At 43.7% G+C, this 21,772-nt stretch overlaps 1 protein-coding gene across 8 annotated transcripts in view; it reads right to left on the bottom strand.

Annotated features, from left to right (window-relative positions):
- The window catches only part of ctbp2l (C-terminal binding protein 2, like), a 94,441-nt gene that overhangs the window by 15,503 nt on the left and 57,166 nt on the right, over window positions 1–21,772 (bottom strand). For 7 of the 8 annotated variants that reach the window (XM_005919515.3, XM_005919516.3, XM_005919518.3 and 4 more), the window contains 2 exons: window positions 4,431–4,585; window positions 371–515 (listed from right to left, as the gene is read on the bottom strand). In XM_005919515.3, the coding sequence (XP_005919577.1) occupies window positions 371–515; window positions 4,431–4,585 (300 nt within the window). Of the gene's footprint in view, window positions 1–370; window positions 516–4,430; window positions 4,586–12,980; window positions 13,834–21,772 lie in introns of those variants that run through there. The other variant, XM_005919521.3, reaches the window with a different exon arrangement.

The following is a 21,772-nucleotide window of genomic DNA, read 5'->3' on the forward strand; positions in this document are numbered from 1 at the left end:
ACGTGGTATTCGAAGTAGTCCGCTTTAGGGACAACGACTATTAGCTCTATTTCATCGCTGCTTTTCTTTTAGATGGTCAGTCCAATTTTAACGCTGCGATGTGATGAATCTTCCCTTCAAGATTCACCTAAATCTGATTACAGGCACCTGAGGTATCGTTTGTCATTAACAGGCAAACAAACGATCAAACAAGCAAATCAGCAGACCTGCTCCCTCACAAGAAATCAATGCGACGCGGGATAGTCGTATCAAAGGAGCACAAAACACATTAGAGCTTTGCTCAGATGTAGAAAAAGAGGCTGTTACACGAGCACAGATGTGGAGAAGAAAATGATTATGATTTAGTAGCCGCTATTTAAAGAGTTCATACCCAGCTCTCCAGCAGCCTTTATGTCAATGTTGTCGTAGCCGCTGCCGATGCGGATGATGATGCGTAGAGCTTTGAACTTTTCCAGGTCCTCTCTGGTCAGGGTGATGGTGTGGTACATCATGGCACCCACTGCCTCATTAAGCACCTGCAGACACATGTATTCATAAAATTTTGCATGACACAACTGAATGAAATGCTTTTCCCTCCTTAATCTGTGTCTTCCGTTGGCCAGTTTACTCGTTTGCTCATGCAAAACACGGCTATTAAATCCACTTGGGGATACAAGAGCTCATGACAATCACACTGTCGCATTCCTTTCAGAGATGCTGTGAAAATCACACGCCTGCCGTGACTTCCGACATTTGTGAACATTATAGATTTCACATCGAGGGGGAACTACAGACATCACATGGCCGCGAGCAACACTGACACATTGTCCATTTAACAGACCTGCACTGGAAGTAGAAACAGTCATTATATTGTCTTGCGGGGGCTCAGTTCTGCACGGTATTCACAATTGCACCAAGAGCATTTAAGGACACAAGATCTGGATAAGTGACTGGATAGAGAGGTACTGATTGCAGGATAAGCCTTATGAATTAAATAGAATAATAGAATTAAAATAGCCCCATTACAAAGAAAGTAACTAATTTACTACCCAGACTGTACCGCTCTGTATTTCAGGCTTCAAAATTTCCCGATTCCTGGGAATGTATCCCGCATTTGCCCTAGTAGCTTGTGTCTCCAAAAGTTGATTTTATTTATCTGGATGTAGCGTTTTCAGTGGGAGAAGATGAACAGAATCAACTTTTGGAGATTTACTTACTTGGATGATTGAGAATGCATCAAGACTAGTAGCTTGTGGTTATTTCTTCCAAATGTTCTTACCTGCTGTACTCATGCATTGAGTAAAATTTTAGGCTGCGCAAACTCCAGCTTAAAGATGCATGTCAGCTAAGTGTAAGTGAAAGTGGTTATTACTTATTTTAAAGCAGGTTAAGGTCAAAACTAACTGTGCTTTTAAACAACCACATGGTGGCGTTGTTGAATCTACCTACCCAAAGACAATCCATTCAAGTTAAATAAAAAAGAATAAATAAAAACAATCTTAAGATGTACCAAGTGAAACATTTCCCAAAAAAAGTCTGAATTCTGTCACCTTGGACGGGGGGTGGACAATCACTGTGAAATGCTGCTCACGCTGCTCCTCTGCCACTTAACGTGGACAAGGTGACCTGGCCTGTGATGTGGATCTAAACTATTCCCCTTCAGTATCAGCCCCGGCCCCTGTCAGCGCCTAAATAACAGCTCTACATTCACCTCCAGCCAAGCTGCATTAGCTTTCCTGTGATTAGTAGATTAGCTCTGAATTTCCATACTGCTTTTATTAGAGCAGTGTCCTGGACAGGCCTTCCAGATATTAGTTCAAGGTTAAAACACTCCTTACACGCACATGCGCGACCGGCCAAAATGCACACATACATAATTGTCTCCCTCTGCGCTGATCCTGAAGGTCTTGTGTTGTTTTTGAGCTGGGGGAAGGAATCTTCTAGCTTGATTGTAGTTGATGTTAATGGAAACTCTGACCTCAGCTACATCCCCCTCTCCACTGTAACCAAACCCTTATCGCTTTAAGGATCTATCATTTCTTATGACGCCTGGACTTTTCTGACAAGGCACAAAGCCCGTGCTTCACATTTAGCCTGGCTGAGCAAAAGATAGACTGTTTCAAGGGAGTTTTGATTTGGTGATGTGCACACTGTAGTGCACACTCCTAGCTTCTAGGAGGGGGACTTTATGGCTATGAAGTCATCCCGTGAGTGATCCGCAGGGATGTTGTGCTGCTCAAACTGTTGCTTCATAAAACTACAGACTACTTAAAACTTCTTACAACAAAGGTGGCTTAGCATTTTGCAGAACAGCGTCACAAAATACTGTGAAATATGTCATAACACAACAAGCTCTGACCCTGCTGGCCATTGTACCTTCAAAATCCACTTTAGCAGTGCATTGATTGATGTTTCAGACAAAAAAAAAAACATCCTTGAGACTAACGGGATGAAGGAGAGGAATTAAAAACAGCAGTAAAATTTCAGTGAATGTGGACTTCAAGAACTGGTGAAAGCACATATGTTCTTTTTAACCTAGCGTTATGCAGGAGAAGCTGGTTAGTTAGCTTAACAGGGTCAATTCACTAGTTTTGTTTTCCACAAAATCTTTCAATACTTCTAAAACAAATCCGTCCACACGAGATGTGCTGATTTTACAGAAGACTACATGCCAGGTCCAGCCGCTTAGGTCAGAGGGAGGTTACCAGTTTTCCTGGTTGCAGCCTCGGTGCTTATCTAAAGCAACGTGGCTTCTTGCACATTTACCCCAATCCCCCACCTAAATAGTGAAATAGCAGCAAGAAAGCAAAAAAAGTTATGTCTTAGTGCCAAAGAATAAACAGATGTTAACCAGTATGTCCACTAAACTAGTCTGACACCTGGTTCCTCCAGTATGCACCTTAAACTGTTTTCGTGCAAGAGCCTGAACCTCCTAAATGCCCCCATTCATCCTTGTGTGTGTGTGTAACAGATAAAGCACAGCATTTAATATGTGAATGTGAATGGGTGAAGTACTTTAACAACAGAAAAGTGCTATAAATATCTATATAACCCCATTTAGAGTTTATTAAAGGATTTACTGCTTTGAAAATTTATTGTTTCTTATAAATGGAAAATAGTAAACATTTGCTGATATTGGGAAGACTTTCTATTCACAGTTTAACTAATGACGCGAGACGACAACACGCAATGTATGGCTCCCCCCCCTGCATTTTAGAGATTGAACTGTTAACTGAACACAGTATCATAATTTTTCCATCTATCATCTTTTAGTTACATTAAGAGTCATTAGCTGCAAGCCCCAAGCTTAACACCTCTTTTGGATGATCACAGTCAGGCGGCGCACAAAGTAATAGGCCAATATTGACTCCCTGCCATATGGGCTCTCATCCAACTTTTACAAGCCACATGTGGTTATGAGGCGCGACGAGCGTGACAAAGACGAGGGATCAGAGACCTTGGATTATGATGCTGGAGCGCAGGTGCTGCATACAGGATTTGGTCTCACTGAAGTGGTATTGTAACTTGATCTTGATTGGTATTTGCCTGTGTGCTTTATTGTATCCCTATCACTTGAGAAAAAAGAGGATTACCAGGTAGAAGACTTCACATAACCTTAGGCAACTTTCATATTCAATCCTCTGCCAATCTTTTCCATAAGATTTTTTTTTTTATTGTTGTCTAGTGTATATGTACGGGAGTGTGGCAGCTGCTGTCCGCCCTGACAACATTGAACTGAAACTCCCAGAGTTATCAACACTGCATCTTCGCATCCATGCTGCAAAAAGCAGAGATTGGACATTTTCAATCTATACCGCCCCTCTGGGTATCTAGACTGCAAGTTATTACTGCGAACTGCTGAATATGCTTGCGAGGTGAACATTACAATCATGTTTTTCCTGATAAGGCAGTGTTAAAACAAACAAAAAGCTACCCACTTTCCCCCCTTCTCCTCACCGCCCAAGGTCTTTGATTGAATTGATCTCTATGCAAATGCTTCTTTTTTAATATGTCCCATTTTCATAAAAACAGCGCGATGGAAGATATAGCAGCCCTCACTCTGTCTGCAGATGAAGAGATAGCACTTGGGTGATACCCATTTCTGTGGCCATATATTGTTTTGTAACCACGGCGCTGCATAAAAAGCAATAAAGAGCCTCTACAAGCCAATGTAATTACACCGCATCCCCGCTGTACGAGATTCTCTATTAGAACAATGGCACTGATATAGGCGTTACAGTCAGTGCTACAAAGTGACATTAAATCATAATGAAGCCACTATATTTTAACTGGCAGGTGTGTATGAGGCCAATATAACGCACTTCACATATCAGCGCTATAGAAAAAGGAAGAGGGAGATATGAGTGACGGGTAAATTCCGTCTCTCCATCAAGGTTCAGCTGCGATGTGGAAGACACTGAAAGTGAACTACGGTGCGTGCGTCTTCCTACCTTCTCGTGGATCTCCTGCGTGGACTGAGCATCACAGAAGGCAACGGTTGCTAAGTCTTTAAGGATGGGCATCTCCACGGTGCAATCACGCCCGTCCAGCAGGGCCACCAACGGGCGGGGATGCATGGGCCCGTTCATGATTTGAGGCCGAATACCTGGAGAGATACATTCAAGAAGAGGAAAGATTATTTTAAACAGAAAAGGTATTAAGAAAGTAGCTTTCAAAATCAGGAAAGATGAAATCCAAATAAAATATAAAATGTAACTATCACTAAATTACAGTCTTCACTCTGTTAATCAACACTCAGATAACAATCATCTGCTGTGTGTATGCATGTGTGCACTTGTGTGTGCTGATTAGGATGTAGCAGGAAGCGGGGCTTCTCCGAACTAACAAAAGTTGCTCAATAAATCAATGCGCCTACTCAAGACTGGATTAGAAGACGGGCTCACTTGCAGGAATCCTCTGGGTCTGGCTCTCAAACGCACACAGAAACATTTACATACACTGACACAGATAGGCGAATGCAAGCAGACAGAGGTTCACACAATCATATGAAGGGGAACAAATTCCCCTGTGTGCATACTGACACGCACACTTTGGTCGTTGTCTTTTACCAGTTAAAAAACGGCGGTGTGAGTGGAACCAGCTGCTGTGGAACAGGGGTGAAAAAAAAGAAGAAGAAAAGAGAAACACTGTGAGGACACCTTTAGAAATGCCTCATAAGAGCAATGCATCATTGAAATGAAGAGCATTGGAGAAAACGCTACAAGCCTGAAACAAACTCGGAAGCGACTCGCAGCTGCACTTCGGCACACTTGACAAAGTGCGTGTCGTAACTCGGGTTTCTGTCGCCGCTCGGCTCTTTCTCCTCTCCTTACTCGCTACTTTTCTCACTTGAAGTAAAATGAGTCAAGAGAAGCCGAACTCCCCAGCGGGATCGACCTTCTCACACATCCCACTGAAGAGGACGTGTCGCGCTTCGAAGACAGACAATTACCAGCCCCTGCTTCATACAATGTTAACAAGTGAGGAGCATCAATATTCATGCTTCCCTCAGATGCTGGCCTGTGGACGGAGAGACTTTAGAAGAAGCAAAACTGCTCCTTGCTAAGAAACAGTATCGCAACACTGCACAGGTCACCATATTCACCCCGACAACAAGATCCCCTGCGGATGTTTCCCTGTGACTTCACGACATCACGTTTCTTATCTAGGTTTGCTGCTAAGATCTGTATCGGGATGCTCATGCATGACCTCACTCTGTGCACGCACTAGTGTATGCATAGCTCTCAAAGTTATCCTGAAGATTACAATGACGCCATGCGATAAGGAGCAGGGTGGAGAAAGGGAAAGGAGAGCAAAGGTGGAGGAGGTCTCATTAGGGCAGTGCTCTTTGGGATTACAGCACACAGCATTGGGACCGATATAGGTGAGATAAGGAGATTTAAGATGAGATGTGTGTGTGCACAAACAAGCTAGAATGCACAGTGAGAAAAACAACAGGTGGGAGGGGAGGAGGGGGGAAGAAAAAGAGGAGCGATTCAGAGAAGAGTGAAATTAAAATGTAAAACAAGGAAGCATAAAAACAGACTAAACACTGCCTGTTAGCTTAAAGAGCTCCCAGGAGACTTATCAGGGGAGAAGGAGGATGAAAGGAGAAGGAGCACATAAACGACAAGAGAGACGCAGAGAAAGCCCAGCTGACAGAAAGCGAGCAGTCCAGCAGTGTAGCCTCTTAGGGCAGGGGGGGAGGATTGTAGCGAAGATGTCGTCTCCGTGCGCCTTCCGCCTGTTGTCATGGTGATCACTTAACAGGCTTTGGCTGCCAGTTTTAATGCACTTTATTTTTGGCACCGCCGGCATCTGCGCCATGAGTTTGGGTCGGAGGCGCAAACGGCCGTATCCACCCCACTCTTGCGGTGCAAAGGGCGGAGGAGATGTTTTCTCCCCTGACATACAGACAGCTGCCTCCTCCCCTCTCCCTCCGCCTCCTCATCTCAAGCCTTCCATCAAACGCCTCCGTTGCTTCCTACCTCCTTATCAGGCTCGCTGTTCAAGACAGCTGACATGACGGTAGGAAAGGTGAGGCTTACCAGCTTGGCTGTCGCATCTGTATGTGACAGCTTGTTGAATATTAATAGAGGCAGCTGGTAAAGACTGGGCAGCAGTGGTCAAAAACATCAACACCAAACTGGCGAGGGTGTGTCAGAAACACTCCACGAATGGTGGTTGATCGATCGAGTGAAACAAATGACTGGATTGTTTGTAATGTCATTGTAAACTGAACACGTCTGGGTTTTGGACTGTTGAAAGTTATGTAAGAGGCCAGTAATAAGTCATTTCCAAATACTTTGGCTTATTTTTCTTCCCAAAAATCACACAAACTCTATTCAAGCTTATTCTATTCAAGATTTTCTTACATGTCCACTAGAGGGCAGAAGAAAACATCTCACAACTATCAATAAAAGTTGCTAACAAATAGTCTATCATAGGTGGCAACATTAGGATTCAGCAGATGTATTTAGTTGCTGATGAGCTTTTATTCTTGCTCAGAGTCAAGGTGCAAATGTGCACTAAAGTAAAAACAATAACCTAAAACAGGCTAAAAACGAAATGCCACTTGTTACTTGTCACTGATTCAGAGATATGAAGAAAAATACTGATTATGGCTTCTCCCTGCTTCATCCTACCAGTGTGTACTTTTATCTAACAATTATTGGCGCACAGTGTGTGTGCACGTTAGAGAAGCTGTAGATGAAGCAGTAGGAGAGAGGAGTGGTTGACAGGCTGTGTGAAACCCTTAGGCAGAAGTTAGATAGGCTGAACTCCATGAATCATCCACCGGGTTCCTCTGACCTTTCAGTCTCTTACTCAGTCTCTTAATCTCCCTCTTGTCGACTTCTTCCTCTGCTACAATTTAAAGTATCGTTGGCACTGTTGTATTTTCGCAGATCTCTCCCTGTATGATAGCATCTTCTGACAGCTCCTCTTTGCTGCCGATGTCTAGCCCTGAGTGACTGTTTGCTCACTGCGCATCTCATTTTCTTTTTCTCCCTTTTCACATAAATTCCTCCCCGACCTCTGCTATCATTCCTCAGCTGTCTTTCAGTAATCACTGCCCCTCCTTTCTCTGTCATTCTTTCACCTCAACTGTCTTTTCCTCCATTTTCTATTCCGACCCTCAATTCCAGTTGGTCTGTCTGTCTATAAGCCGAAGCGCGCATGTCCTCCTGTGTGACAGATTGATTCTTACACTGTTGATTTTGATGGAGATGATATGATATATTCAGGCAGGGAAAGCAGGGAGGTGACAGGCAACACTCTCTCTGTGTTAAATTGACAGCAAGTACATCAAACCAGTCTCAACCGGAACCGCTGGGTTTGTCAGCTGCACAACACCACAACACCCGTTTCTGATAGGTGATGCGTTCATGACACCTTTCTCACCACCTCTTTTCTCCGTGGTGATACTCGACAGCATCCCTGTGCTCTGTGCATCTATAACAAGTCTGTACCAATCTAGATTAAGTAGAATATAGAATTGTGTGTTTAGATGTGTTCATACATCTGACAATTTAAAGCTTCATATTTAAGTCACAATAATGGATGGGGAGTAATAGTCTCGTAACCAGGCAACAACGCCCGGGGCTAGAAAATGAGGGCAACGCAGAAGTGCCTGAAAGTGTCCACTTCCTCGAGTGTCCACTCGAGGCTGGCTTCAAAAGCGCTAATAAACTCTCGTGTTAAAATAAACATGTTCACAGGCTGTTTCAAAAGACAGTTTTCACGTCAATAGTTAATTTTCTCCTTCGTAACATCCTTGATATGAGGGTTTCTGTTTCGCCATCTTGGTTGCAAAAAATGGATGTGATGAGGAGGGACGGGTCTGGCACCCATTAGCTACCGACGTGGGATTGACAAGATGATAGCCAGTGTGGTTTCATGCCATTTTGAAATGTGACATGAAAAAGATGTTCAAAATAGGAATAATTTTTTACTCAATCTACAGGTATCGCCACCTGGTGGCGGCAGTTTGTAAAGGGTCTCTTTTTACTGCCTGAGTGGTGCCTTACGGGGTATTTTTCATGCAACCTTCTTATTTTTCAGTTAATGTACATTTGAAAGTACATTCAAGAAGTCTGGTCCTGAGAATTCATAATGGGATTTCATCAGCCAATGAGGGATGGAATGGAGTGACTATCATTTATATACAAACTATGCAAATAGTCGGGGTTTAAAAAACTTAACATCGATCTAAAGGCTTTTTGGCTTGCAAATTATGGGTGAAAAGGTAGTAAAAATCCCCTCTAAAGTGCCATAAACTAGAATAATTTTGTGCTTTGAAGCCACCAGCAGTTTTCTCAAGATTACGATTTACTGTCAACCTCCAATTTATCTTTTATCTCAGCATGAATTTAACTCTTTGGAACAAGACAATCTCAGTGAGAGGCACTGCAAGCCTTGGAAACAAGCTTTAACCTCCACTGTGACAAGCACTCTCTAAGCTCACTTGTTTTAACAGCTGTGCAACACCTTTTCAGAGGCAACAGGCAGGAGTAAAACAGCATTTTCAGCAGGTCTGCCATGTTCTCTGCAGGTTTACGTCCTGGCGCCTTGGCAAACGCGGCCGCTGGCCACCTGACTGCAAACAGCCAGAGGATTTGAACTGAAGCATGAGCACAGACTTTCATACGGTGCACCAAATCTCAGCAAATGTGTTAAGTGAAGGGCAGGGGATTGTGGAGTATTGGAGGTAATGTCAGAGCCGCAGGAGGCAGAGTGCTCTTAATTTCACTCACTCCTCCATTAATTAATCTCCCTCATTTTCTTTCCTCCTAGTTCTTGCGTCCTCTGCTTGCCGCTTAACTGTTGCCAGGCTGCAAATGCATGCGCGTGAGATGTTTAGGGATGAATTAATTCTCTTTGAGGGGGGCAGCTGCTGTTGTGGGTTTACCTGCCAAAGGAAATAATGCATGTGATGCATGTTCACACGCATACACACCTCCTGCTGTGGTGTAATATGTGTAATGATAGATTTGGGGCTGTAACTAATGATTTTCTTCATTGGTGATTAATTATTTGATTTTCTTCAACTATTTAATTAATTGCAAATCTTCGACATGTCAAAAATTAGCGACATAAGTGACATTTTCTTATTTAATTTAACCACTAATCTAAAAACATTTAATTTACAGCCTGATAGATACGACACTGTTCTGTACAGGTATCCCTGTTTATCTGCTGGTTATATTATTCAATTAAATACCTCTGCTTTGTGATTACTATACTTTTGGAATGAAACTAACACACAAACACATCTAAAATAATTCTCCCTGCTAAAAGCACAGACATATTTATCATGAGGGCTCCAAGACGCTGAAAGACGAGCCTTGAAATTATTTTTTTTAAAGACATCCATGGCTGCTAGATATTATGTTACTAAAGTCTTTTTAATTCCCTGTAATAAAATGTGGGGGCTCAGTTAGCGGTCTAAAAACAGAACATTTTTCTCAATTAGATTGCACACCAGTTGTGGAAAATGAGAACTGGGTCACAATGGAAATTATTTTGGAAATCTAGGCCTCCAGTAAAAAAGCTTAAAACCACTTGATGTAGATTACCAAACTTCATAAGATCAGTGTTTTTCCGCTTTCTTTTTTTCCAGTAATCTTACTCAGTATTTAAATCTGTATTTAAATTCTAATCATTCCTTTAGACAAATACAACCCTAACTCAGTCCGGGCTGGAGGCTGCGGTTTCTGAGCCAGAAACACTTAGTCAGAGTCTGGCAGCAGGAAGTAGCAGAGCGGCGTACCGGGAGATGAGGCCAGTGTTTCCATTATGTGGTGAAGGGAGCTAGGAGTCTTATCCTACCACTGGCCTCTGCTGCTGGTGCTATGTTGCCTCCAGTGAGGGGAAGGGGGACTAGAGGGGCAACGGGGAAATGAGAAATTAAAATCAAGAGAAGAGCAGAGAAACAGAAGTCACTTTAGTGCTAATGAGAGACAAGCCCTCCGCCATACTATAATCATCTTCTGCCACAGGTTACCTAGCAACCCCAAGCTGCTGTTTGCAGGTGGCTCCATCTCAACAACAAGGTTGGGTGGGGGTTGCTGCTGACCGCTAACTGTTACAGCCATTTACTGTGCCACCCTGAGCTAATACATGACCCATATACTTTCCCTGCTAAGCCCAAAAGGAGCAGGCTGCGTGTGAGAGGTGGGGCATGTCGATGGTGGCGAGAGAAGGGTTATAAAATGGTCACGTAACGCCTGCTTTACATGCGCGCTTTGATATTAGAGATTAGATGAAACTTTATTAATCCCTCGGGTGGGTTCCTCCGGGAAATTCAGTTCCAAACCATATGAACATATGGTTTCATTTGGACTTTCCCAGGCTGGCAAAATAGTTGACAATCTACCTTTACGTTTAGCGGAAACAGTTGCCGTTTAAATAATTTAAACACTCTAAAGAAAATATGGAGCCATTTTGACAAGGATTTCGTTTTGATTTAAATTCAAATTACAATCAAATCATTGCTGATTTTCTTGGCAAAAACGATTCTACAAATCATTCAGGTCACATGCGCCACACAATAAATCAAGACTGAATGCCTTTTTTGGCTATTATAAAAGAAACATGTCACTCGCAGTGGATTGCTTCAGCTGTTCTTAATTAAAGATAATTCTCCCAGAAACTTGCCAAAAAGGCCAAACAAAAGCCTACTGCTGTAGTAAATCTCACGTCCTCACTGCAAATTGGCATCTCTACTGTGAGTTAGGGAAAAAATGAAAAAGTTTTAGACAACTCTGAGAAGAAAGTTGAATCTTTTTTTTTTTTATATTAGTGGAACAATCTTGTCACGATTGTCTCTCAGGTTTGACGTTCCGGTTAAAATTTTCATGCAAATCATATTAATAATGTACTGATTCCCTGCATAACCTGACTTTAGTCACAACCCCGCTGCTTGCATTTCCTAACAGTACATGCCAAATCACCCACAGAGTGCAAAACAGCATCAACAAAAATAGAGGCCTACAGTGGTGCACACTATGTAGGCCAACTTTATGTTACAAATGTTTTACAGGCACCGAGAGGCCAGCATGTATACCCTATACCTGACTATAAATACTACTTTTCTTTTTGATAAATCTTATAATTATGTCTGGATCAGGTGATGCTTACCCCTCAGTTACACTGTAATAGACCTAGGCTGCTGAGTGCTTCCTATGATGAACTGAGCCTTTCTTCTTCACTCACCTCTTTTCACTTTTATACCACTCTGCATTTATACAAGCAACTGAGGTGATCTGCTAGAAACCAAAGCAACTAAAAGGAGGTTGCAGTTGCAGCCAGTTGGGCAATACACATTTTTCCCTCATGACTGATAGTTAAGGTGGGCAATTCTTGAGCAATGTGATGTCACATGAGAAAACTCTACAGAGGAAAGGCAGAGCACATAGGATGGTCTGCTGTGTACCAGATGCACTTTAATTAACAAATTAATTAGGAAGAAGATTCTAAACCACATTCATGTTCAACAAAAGGCCTTCAAACCACATTTCCATGCTGTAAATGTTCTTGTAGAGGAAAAGGTTGCAAAGGCAAAGTGAGATTTTTATGAAAACGTTGACATGAGGGTCGATAGTATGTAACTGGGAGGTAATGAATGGGACAGCAAACCTTGGTGAACAGCCAGGAGGTTGCTGCGAGGTAAAGGAGAAGCTTTCTGTGCACAGGTTACAGTGCTGTTAGGTCAAACAACACTTTGTGTTCCTCACTTAAGTTTCCCTCCATTTCACATGGCGCTTGTACTTTTACTTACGTGTGCACATAAAACCTGTCAAGAACACACGCAGACCCAAAGTCTGCCCGTGACAGCACGAGGTCATTGCATGAGTTGTAGTGGTTGAAGAGAGCGGGTGTGGAGGGCGGGCATAAGCACCCTTTGTTGGCAGCCTCCTCCCTGCCCTTCCCTCCCTTCACTTCCCCAAAAGTAGCACACAAAGGCCACTTGTCTTCCGCTGCCAGTGCCCCACCCCTGTCACCACCCGGCTGCCCGCCACACCAATCCATCCCCTGCCAAGAAAATGAGCGCACGGCTGTTTTAAATGGTACCCTCTGTGTGCACTGGCGGGCCGGAGCTCGCACTCCACTGCGGGACAAAAGCGAGTGTCAACAGCATCCATGGCAGAACCACGCCGGACCTCCCATTACCTCCACTTCCTCTCTCTTTTTCCCGCTCTTTTATTCTTCGGCGTTGCCCTGAGCTACAAAGTGCAACTCTGAGCCCAAGACTGCAGAGGCAGCAAAAACCTAGTAAGCCCAGTTCAGCAGCACAAGTAACAGACCCTGAAATGACTACTCCTTACCGGGCACGCAATGCATCCGCACACATACACACACACACTCTAAAACACTGCTCCCCTCCTCTCCTCTTACCCATACTCCCTCTACCCCTCCCCATTCACCTACTTCCCTCCCACCTCCCACATGCCAGACTTTATTAGACATCCAGAAGAGAAAACAGGAAACATGCTGCTTGCCTGGAAAATGTTGTCTCCACATTATTCGTTTTTAAAGGCTATGCATCACAGCGAAAGCAGGAGATGACTGAGGCGAGTAGAGTGGAAAAAACAAAAAACACAAAAAAAGGAAAGTGAAGGACCCTCTGCAATCATCCATGGAGGGTACCCCCCCCTCCACTTCTTCTTCTTTTCCTCCTCCTCCACTCCTCTAACCCCCCCTCCCCCTTCCCCTGGAGTTGCTCCTCTCGGTCTGGCCCTGTTGGTGAGGGGAAGGGGTCTCTGCGGTGCGGGCTCTCACTAAGCCCCTGGCTGCATCATCTTTAGTCCATGCCTTTGAGGGCAGGGAGAAAAGCACCATACACCCGCGGCGTCCTTATATGCACGCTTACTCACACACGCTGAGGTTAGAGCTGATGATCGGATGGTAGCAGGACGGAGAAAGAGGGGGGCAGGAGCTTTTGTCCTTTTCTCTTTTCCTTTTTTAAATCTCCCAGGAAGAAAAGGCTGCTGCGGTCGGGGAACGCGGTAGCTGGAAACTCTCTCGCTGCTTCCTCTGCTGTCAGCTGCGCAACATTTATTCGCTTTGCGTGTCTCTCTATCGCTCTCTCTCTCCTTAGCTTTTTTTCTCCTGCCTTTGTCTTAGCAGATAATAAACCAGAAGCTGCAGAAAAAAAGACCTTGCATCGGGGAAAAAAGAGGAAAAAAAAAAAGATCTGTCTAAATCAGAAGTGCCAGCTTGGACATACAGAGCTGGGCTCTCTGGGCTTGCACAATTTACGGCTGTGTTCAGTTCACTTCACAGGATCCACACGCATAACACACTCAAGCACAATTCCTCCTCCCTTTTTTCCCTCCTCCTGCCTCTCCACTTTTTTATGTTTTATTTCTGATCTGGACTCCATGGTGTTTTGAGAATGCCTGCCCCTTTTTCCCCCCCTCACGCGCGCGCGCACACACACACACACACTGGTTTGCTCCCAGCCTAAGCCTCACCTCCCTTTCCCTGCTGATTATTTGGTTTCCTTTTCTTCTTTTCTACTTTCATCTAGACCTTCTCCCCACTCACTCCCCACCAAAAATACTGAACATGCACACAAACTCACTCCACCCTGATATTTTGGGGGCTTACTGGAAAAACATTGGGGAAGTGACATACACACTCATACTGCCTACCTCCCTTTGAAAATGCACACGCATCCACACACACACACACACACACACACACACACACACACACACACACACACAAACTGCAAGAACAATGCAACATTCAAGCCACTCCAGCAACAACATTACAGCTGTAGACTTTGCTGTTCTTCACACCATCAGGGAAGTCATCAGAGCCGAGCGTGTTAAGTTCACAGTTTGGTCCCTGTAGGGGAGAGCTGACAGATCGCCTTGCTGAATGACTGTGAGGATGAGTGGCTGTAAACACCCTGTTTGGAATAACAAAGCAATCGGAGCCTCCCTGCTACTCGCCAGAGCACGGCGACGAACATACACATAAACACACGTGCACGCACACCGTCAGCTGCGTGACAAGCGTGACCAATACACCCAAGAGTCCGGCACGGTCACGCGCCAGAACTGATCATCACTCACAGTGAAAGCAGAAAGGTGAAACAGCACAAGCAGTGTCCATCTAGGTGTAAAGCTACTTCTCTTTTTTTGTCTGTGTGTAGGACCATGATGTATATCCGCTTAAAGTGTGTGTGCTTGCTCAGGTAATTATTGGGGCTGTTGTATCTCAGCTGCAAGAGCCCAACAAGCGGAGACATGACCTGTCATCCGAGCTACAGTCTGCAGCAATGACACATCTGAGAGAGTTTGACCATCAAAGGCAGTAGCAACCCACTTCCTGCCAGCCGGCCAGACATGCTCACACTCCTTATAAAGTGTGGGGATATGGCTGCCCCTCTGATCTTTCTCTCTTTAATAATATTAAAAAAGCTGGGGTGGGGGTTGTCTGTCTGACAGCAGTATATTAACACAAGAATATCACAGAATCCCAGAAGATGCAGGCATTCTGTGAGGGGGGTATTTTAAGAATAACACCCCAAGACAGAATGCTAATAATTGCATTGAGCTCCCCTGGTTTTTAGAGAATGAAAACGTGGCTGAATTTACATTCATTCTCGCAAAGGTCAAAAATTCTCATTCGATTTTTCTGTGCAGAAAATTTTGGGTTAAAGCAGGGAAGATGCAGCTGCACAGAAGCAATAGGCTATGCATGGGGAACCACTGGCTCAGTTCAAAAAAAGCGAGATGTGCTCCAGCACTCGTCCAAAAGCTGACGAGCATGTAACGACATGCTTATTTGGAAGAGGCGAGTGAAGACTAGTGACGACAGATTGGCACTGCAGCATCCCATCCCTGCTCCCCACACCATTTCAGTTTTGCTGCCCAAAATGTATTTAATTGAAATTCTGACAAAAAAAAAATCTTAGCGCTGAATTTCTGAAATATTCAGTGCGATAAAAATCAGTCAGATTTAATCAATTCCATTTGAAATCCAATTTTTTTAATGTCTACCGATCTTTATTTTAGCCTTTACACATAGTAAATACAGTCTTTGTGTAAACATAAGTGATTAACCTACTCTCAGGTGCTTTGAGTTGCACAAGGATGTAAATCTGGGTTTTTATATTAGCTGCCTCTTTAAAAAAAATAGTGTGGCTTTCTACGAAAAAAAAAAAAAAAGAAATCTGTTAAATTTTAAATCAACCACACTTACAAGAAAAGCAATAGTGCTGCTTTTCCTGGGATGCATAATAATACTTGAGGTTTTCAGTCTACACTCCTTCCTGCTGCATGGTTTCTCTGAGCGCCAACCTTTAGCATAGTAAGACATCAAGGGCAGCGTTCACGCTCTGGAAGACCCAACAAATGTTCCAAGCCTTCTTACAGTCCATGAGAGGGAGCCTTCTTCTTTAACCAGCCTAATTATACTGTGTGCGCCCTTTTAATGTAAGCGCTAGAACTTGGCTTCTGAGAGCACAGTGGATGTAGAGGCCCGTTAAATCCCCCTAAAGCAGTTAAAGGGATTTTAAGAAAGTAAGTGGTAGAGCGAGCCAACCTGCCGCTTGGAGACGAGGCTTGAGCTGACCACATTATGACCAGAGGTTCAGGGGTTCATTTCAGATGCTGGACTTGGGTCAAAAAGAGGTTCAGCTCCACAGCAGTTAAACCCCAGAGAATATCACCAGACAGCTTTTACAGTACGTTTTTCTTGCTTTGATTTTTTTCTCCCTATTTAGAGCTAAGTGTTGGTGTTCTATTTTTTATTTTAGTTTTAGTGGTATCAAGAGTTTGTGCATTCTTTAATGCAATTTTTTTCTAGCACACTGTAAGACCATGATTTTCTCCTGTACTGTACTTCTACTTATGCTTGATCTGCTCAAAAAATGTCCGCAGACTTTACGGAACAGTTTTCCCGATGAATACTGCTGGCTTCTACAGAGTGCTGAGCATCACAAATTTAATTTACCATACCAGTGGGGTGAAGAGATTTATTTCAAAATCTTTACTAATATAGCCACGACTATCCCAAAAACGTTGTGACTTTTAAGCTTACAAATTGCATATCTTGATTCTCGCTGGAATGCAATGTTAATGAAGCAGACAAGACCTTTTTTTCTTTTCATTTCAGTTACAGGTTCAACTACAACTACAAGCTCTGCAGGTAATTACAGTCACTGTGCACATTCGTGAGTTCAGATGTAGCCAATTCATTTCAATAATCAGAAAATCCACCTAAAAAAAGATCTAATAAGCAAGAGAATCTATTAGTTACACAAACAGTGGAAGAAGAAATCTTCTGGGGACCAGTGGAGGAATGCAATCGTTATTATAAAATACCTCCAAATCACAATATTCAATATGTTTCCAAAATGAACATCTGGAACAGCTTTGTGGCCAAGGTAACTGCAATAGTAGGGAAAGGTGTTCTTCATGGAGTAAGGAAGACACACAAATGAGAACTCACATGTGTAGGCTACAACAGCACTACATTCTGATTGATTCTACCTATAGAATAAATGACTGCTAGGCTGTTATAGTTTTACAAGTGGCAACATTGTATGCAGTTTTGTCCCGAAACATGAAAAACTATGCGAATTTTTTGTGTCATTACTTTTTCACTTGGAAAGACTCAGTGAAATTAAGGCTGAAGGCAGTTTTGTGAAAGTAAAAGTTTTATTATAAAGCCCTGCTTGACTTAAATAACAAGAGGACAAAAGGGGGAAAAAAAAGAATTACGGGTTGCAAGATTTTTGGTGCAGCGGGAATTGTGTGACTTTTTCTAGTTGGGCAGTCTTTGAGTTCCTCCAGCAAGAACAGCGTGCCTTGGCAATTAATATGTTCTGATAACACATTCAAAATAAATTAGCACAAGCGAATAAAATGCTCTTCCTTCTAGCATACACTCTCAGTGCATCAGGAATGTTTTTGGCAGTAAACTGACTACTGCAAACCTCAGCAGACTCCACTTCCCAAAATTGTAAATCTGAAAAACTAAGCCCTACAAACATGGCTTAAAAAAAAGTCCACACCTTTCCATTGCTAACTTTACACTGCATGTCTTTAGTAAATCCCAACATGTTTTTTTATTCCAGAAATGAGCTGGCACTGCCACAAACCTTTAGTAAATCTGTCCCTTATGAACGCATTGTCTGCTTGAATTTATTATGTGGGGGGGAAAAAGACCAAAGCAAACAAACTAAGTCTTCCGTGCAGACCAATAAAACAATTTCAACCCTCATTCACAGGGAATCAGCAATGCAAAATAACTTTAGCCAAAGATCATGTTTGTTCACTTCACAATTTAAAATGAGAGCTGAAACCTCTGATCCCACCCAACCAAAATATCAGGACGATCGTAAAGCCAGTCACCGTGCAACATCAATATATGGGTGATCTTTAGTGGTCTGGACATTCTTCAGAGGGAGGGAAACAGGGCAGTATTAGTTTAATTTTTGGTGATGCAAGTCTAATTTCACTGCAGTGAATATTTATTTAGGAGGCCCAGGTTTATCCACTGGGAGGCACCTGCCGTGGCAGTGGCAGCCAGGGTAAATAACCCCCCAGGCATGTATGCAGACACACAGATACCCACAAGACCCCCCACCCCCTCACCGGCGGTCCAGATAACAACCCTGAGTCAACACTGCCTCTTCGCCTTTGTTTTCTCTGCCTCCCTTCCTCTCTTCCCCTCCCACGTTCAAGTCCCTGCGGAACTGCAAGGACCGGGGCTGAAAAGATGCAGGGATGAGGGACAGAGATAGTGAAAGAGAGAGCAAAGGCAGAGAGAGAGTGTATGTGTGAGAGAGAAGGGCTAAATTACAGCATGGGAATGCAAATGAGTGTATTTTATTTGGGGGGAGCCAACGAGGGCAAGCAGGCTTTATTTTCCAGGCAGGAACAGCCCCCCCGTGGCCTGTGGATCAGTTGCAGCAACGGCTAAGAGAAGAAAAACGAACATTCTCACTCTGTCTCTTTACTTGGGGAGGAATAAAAGAAGAAATACAACAAATACAAAACCCACAACTCTCAGAGGCTGGTGCAGTCATAAAATAAAATGATATTTTTCTATGCTCTCACGCCACCTCCTCTTCCCATCCCTCCTCAGCTCACTCCTTCCTGCACCTCCTCCACCCAAAGCACAGACACTAAAGTTGCTGAAATATAGGCACGCAGCCTGACCAAACACACCACTGCCACCACCGCCACCTCCCCCATCTGGAAAAACAGAGTGAGAAAAGTGAGCGTGTGCAAGAGCGATGAGGATGGAGGAAGCAGGCTGAGCCAGCAGCAGGTGGTCTCCAGATGTGGTGGCTCTGGGGACAGGCCACTCTAGCGCTGTTAAGGGCGACTCAGAGCTCCATCCTTCCCCTTTTTCCTTCCATCGCTCCTCCTCCCCTTTCAGTGACAGGAGCCATCTGGCCTGGCAGAGAGAGTGGAGCACAAAGTCCCAACCCTCCCAAGTGTGGCCCCTGTGTGCCACTCAACGGAGTGCACGAGTAAATAAAATGCATGCACATACGTGCACAAAATACCTCCTGCCTACCTCCCCCCAACCACCAAAAGCTGTCACATGGCTATTAACCCATCGAAGCTGCAGCCCAGCTGTGCTCCATTACGATAAATACACTGGGGTCATGGGGTCCTGTCAACCAGGAGTCAGCCATCAGATACTATGAGGTGTCCACTTACAGCCTTTTAAAGCTCACTTTGCTAAAGAGTTACAGCCATTTTCATCATCATAGCCCCCCCGCTTCATCGCACTACACCCTCTGAAAAGAAACTCCCACCCACCTACTCATCCACCTCCCTCTACCATGGCAAATGATATTTTACACATCCTGTGGCAGCACAGACCTCTTCCCCACAAAATATAATACCCTGAAACCTACTGTAACCGGAGTTCGCATTTTGGGCGCACAATTTGACACCTGGAAAACCTGACACCTTAAAGCCACAACGACGTTCCCACGCAACTTGTACGCCGTCACAATTGATGCATTTCACTCAAGCTAAAACACAATTACCCAGAGGTAACGGCGTGTTCCCAAATATGAGTTTAAAGCAAAAAAAAAAAAAAAAAAAAGAGGCTTTCCTGGAAGACAAACAATTTGACTTTCCCTTTTTTCATGGGAAAATAAAATATCTTTCTTCTCTCCAGTTGTCAGTCATTATGACTCTGTTAAGAACTGTTGCTCATAAAAAATAAATAAATAAAAGCCGTTTGAACCCCTGGCTGTTTCCTGTAGGAACATTTGTAAAGCTTGAGAATACCTTTAAAAGCATTCCTGCGTAATTGTCTGTGCTGCAGTAGAAATCAGGAATGGAGGAAAATGGACCAGAATGAAAGGAAGCAAAGGTAGCAGCCAATGGGAGCAATGCAGGGTCAGCGCTGCCTGTACTCTCAGGTATTATTGAACAAATAAAGCACTCCATCTCCTATTAGTGTGTACAACATAGGAAACAAGGGATGAGGGATTCGCTGCTGAGCAGATTATTTTGGTTTATTTGTTATTTTAGCATTTGCTCTATGGCAGTAAGGAGGATGTTTCACATCTTTGTCCTCCGGAAAATCAGTATTCACTTACTTTTTAGGACAGCAAATGGGAAACAAAAATATTCGACCGAATTTTTAATTTCTACCCATTATCCCTGCCCATTACAAATAAACTCACATGGGAAATGTTCTGAGAGCCTCTGCTGTGTTTACTGGCAATTGTGCTGGATGAATGGCAACCGGTAACATGGATTTGCAACACGGGCAGGAGATCAAACCACAGGACAAAAGACTAGCCCGGAAGACAATAGAGAAGCACAGAGGACCACATGGGGAACGAATGACAACTGATCGATCAGGATGACCACAACCGGCCGAAGCGCAATTTTTACTGGAAGAAAATAGGCCTCACAACAAAAAAGGTTAGTACATCAGCTAGGCAATGAGATCACCCACTATATGGTGGTCAGAGAAACAAGTTCTTCCAGGAAAAAAAAGAACAGAGATTACTGTTACACCTTTAAAAAAATCCTGTTGCTTTCATCTGTCTTCCTAGGTTTTATTCTTCATCCTCTGTATTTCTCAGTGTCTCTCCTCCTCCCTCCTCCCTGACCACAGACCATGAAAGAAGTAAATATGTGCACGAGGTAAAGCAATCGGTTAACCTTTGAAATACCCTGGCAATGAGATCTGCCTCTCTTTACTCTTTTCAGTTGCAAAAAAAAAAAAAAAAAAAAATCGAAGAAGAGGAGAAAAAAAACCACAATGTTGGCCACCACTTCAGAGGGGATATTCAATATCCATGAGCTTTTTCATTTCACACTGATGAATAATTCAGGGTGACCTGCCCACCACTGAGTGAGAGAGAAAGAGGGGGAGGGATCAAAAAAAAAAGAAAAAAGGAGAGAATAACTGGGGAGGTATGCAGAGGTAGTTGTCTGCTTTAGTGGATGCAGCTGTTCCTCTGTGACAAGCACAAAACCAGTCTCCTCCCCAGCTGCTGTGGAGAGAGGAATAATATACAGCGGAATTGACGACAGATAATTGGGGAGATTATATCAAAGCGCTGCCATTCTTGCAGCACGAGCAGCAAGCGCACGCCGTTGCTATCCTGTAAACAAAACTGCCATGGGATGGGGAGACTAGTAGAATAAACATGACAATGCAGTCTCTCGAAATAGCCAAATTATTCTTCCCACCAATCATAACAAGTCATCAAATGAAGACCCACAAAAGCTGGAGAAAACCCCCCGCACATACTCACACTGTATGCATCGCACCATCGCAGTTACCTTTAGCACTGAGGACGACAGCAAATTGATCACCACAAAATAACAGAAAATTCTCTCAATAATGAAAAACACACAAACTTGAAGGGTAATTACAGGGTAATTGCAGAGTATAAACAAAAACTTGTGTTGCAAACCGGTAATCCTTAAATAGGCCTATTGACAGTACTGACTGGCATTTATCAGCAATGCAGAAGAGCGGCAACATAAACTTTGTGTTATTTCGGAGCAGGAACACCTCTGACCCTGCGCAGAGGTCAGCTGCAACTATCGCACATATACGCACAAACACACACTCAAACACTCAAGCTGTCACAAGCAGGGGGAGACCAGCTGTTCCTCATTCGCTCGAAGGCTCCATTCCCTCCACGGGTTGGCTGGCTTTGCAGAAACCATTAATCCCTCTGTGAACGCAACCGATGGTTTGGAAAGATCAACCATGAGAAAACACAGAGGGAGGGGTGAGTGAGGATGGGGCTCGAAAACACTTTTTTTTTCCTTCAATT

This window comes from Haplochromis burtoni, unplaced genomic scaffold (genome assembly GCF_018398535.1).
Source record: "Haplochromis burtoni strain Fernald_Lab_line unplaced genomic scaffold, NCSU_Asbu1 Contig_37, whole genome shotgun sequence".
Classification (NCBI taxonomy): Eukaryota; Metazoa; Chordata; class Actinopteri; order Cichliformes; family Cichlidae; genus Haplochromis; species Haplochromis burtoni.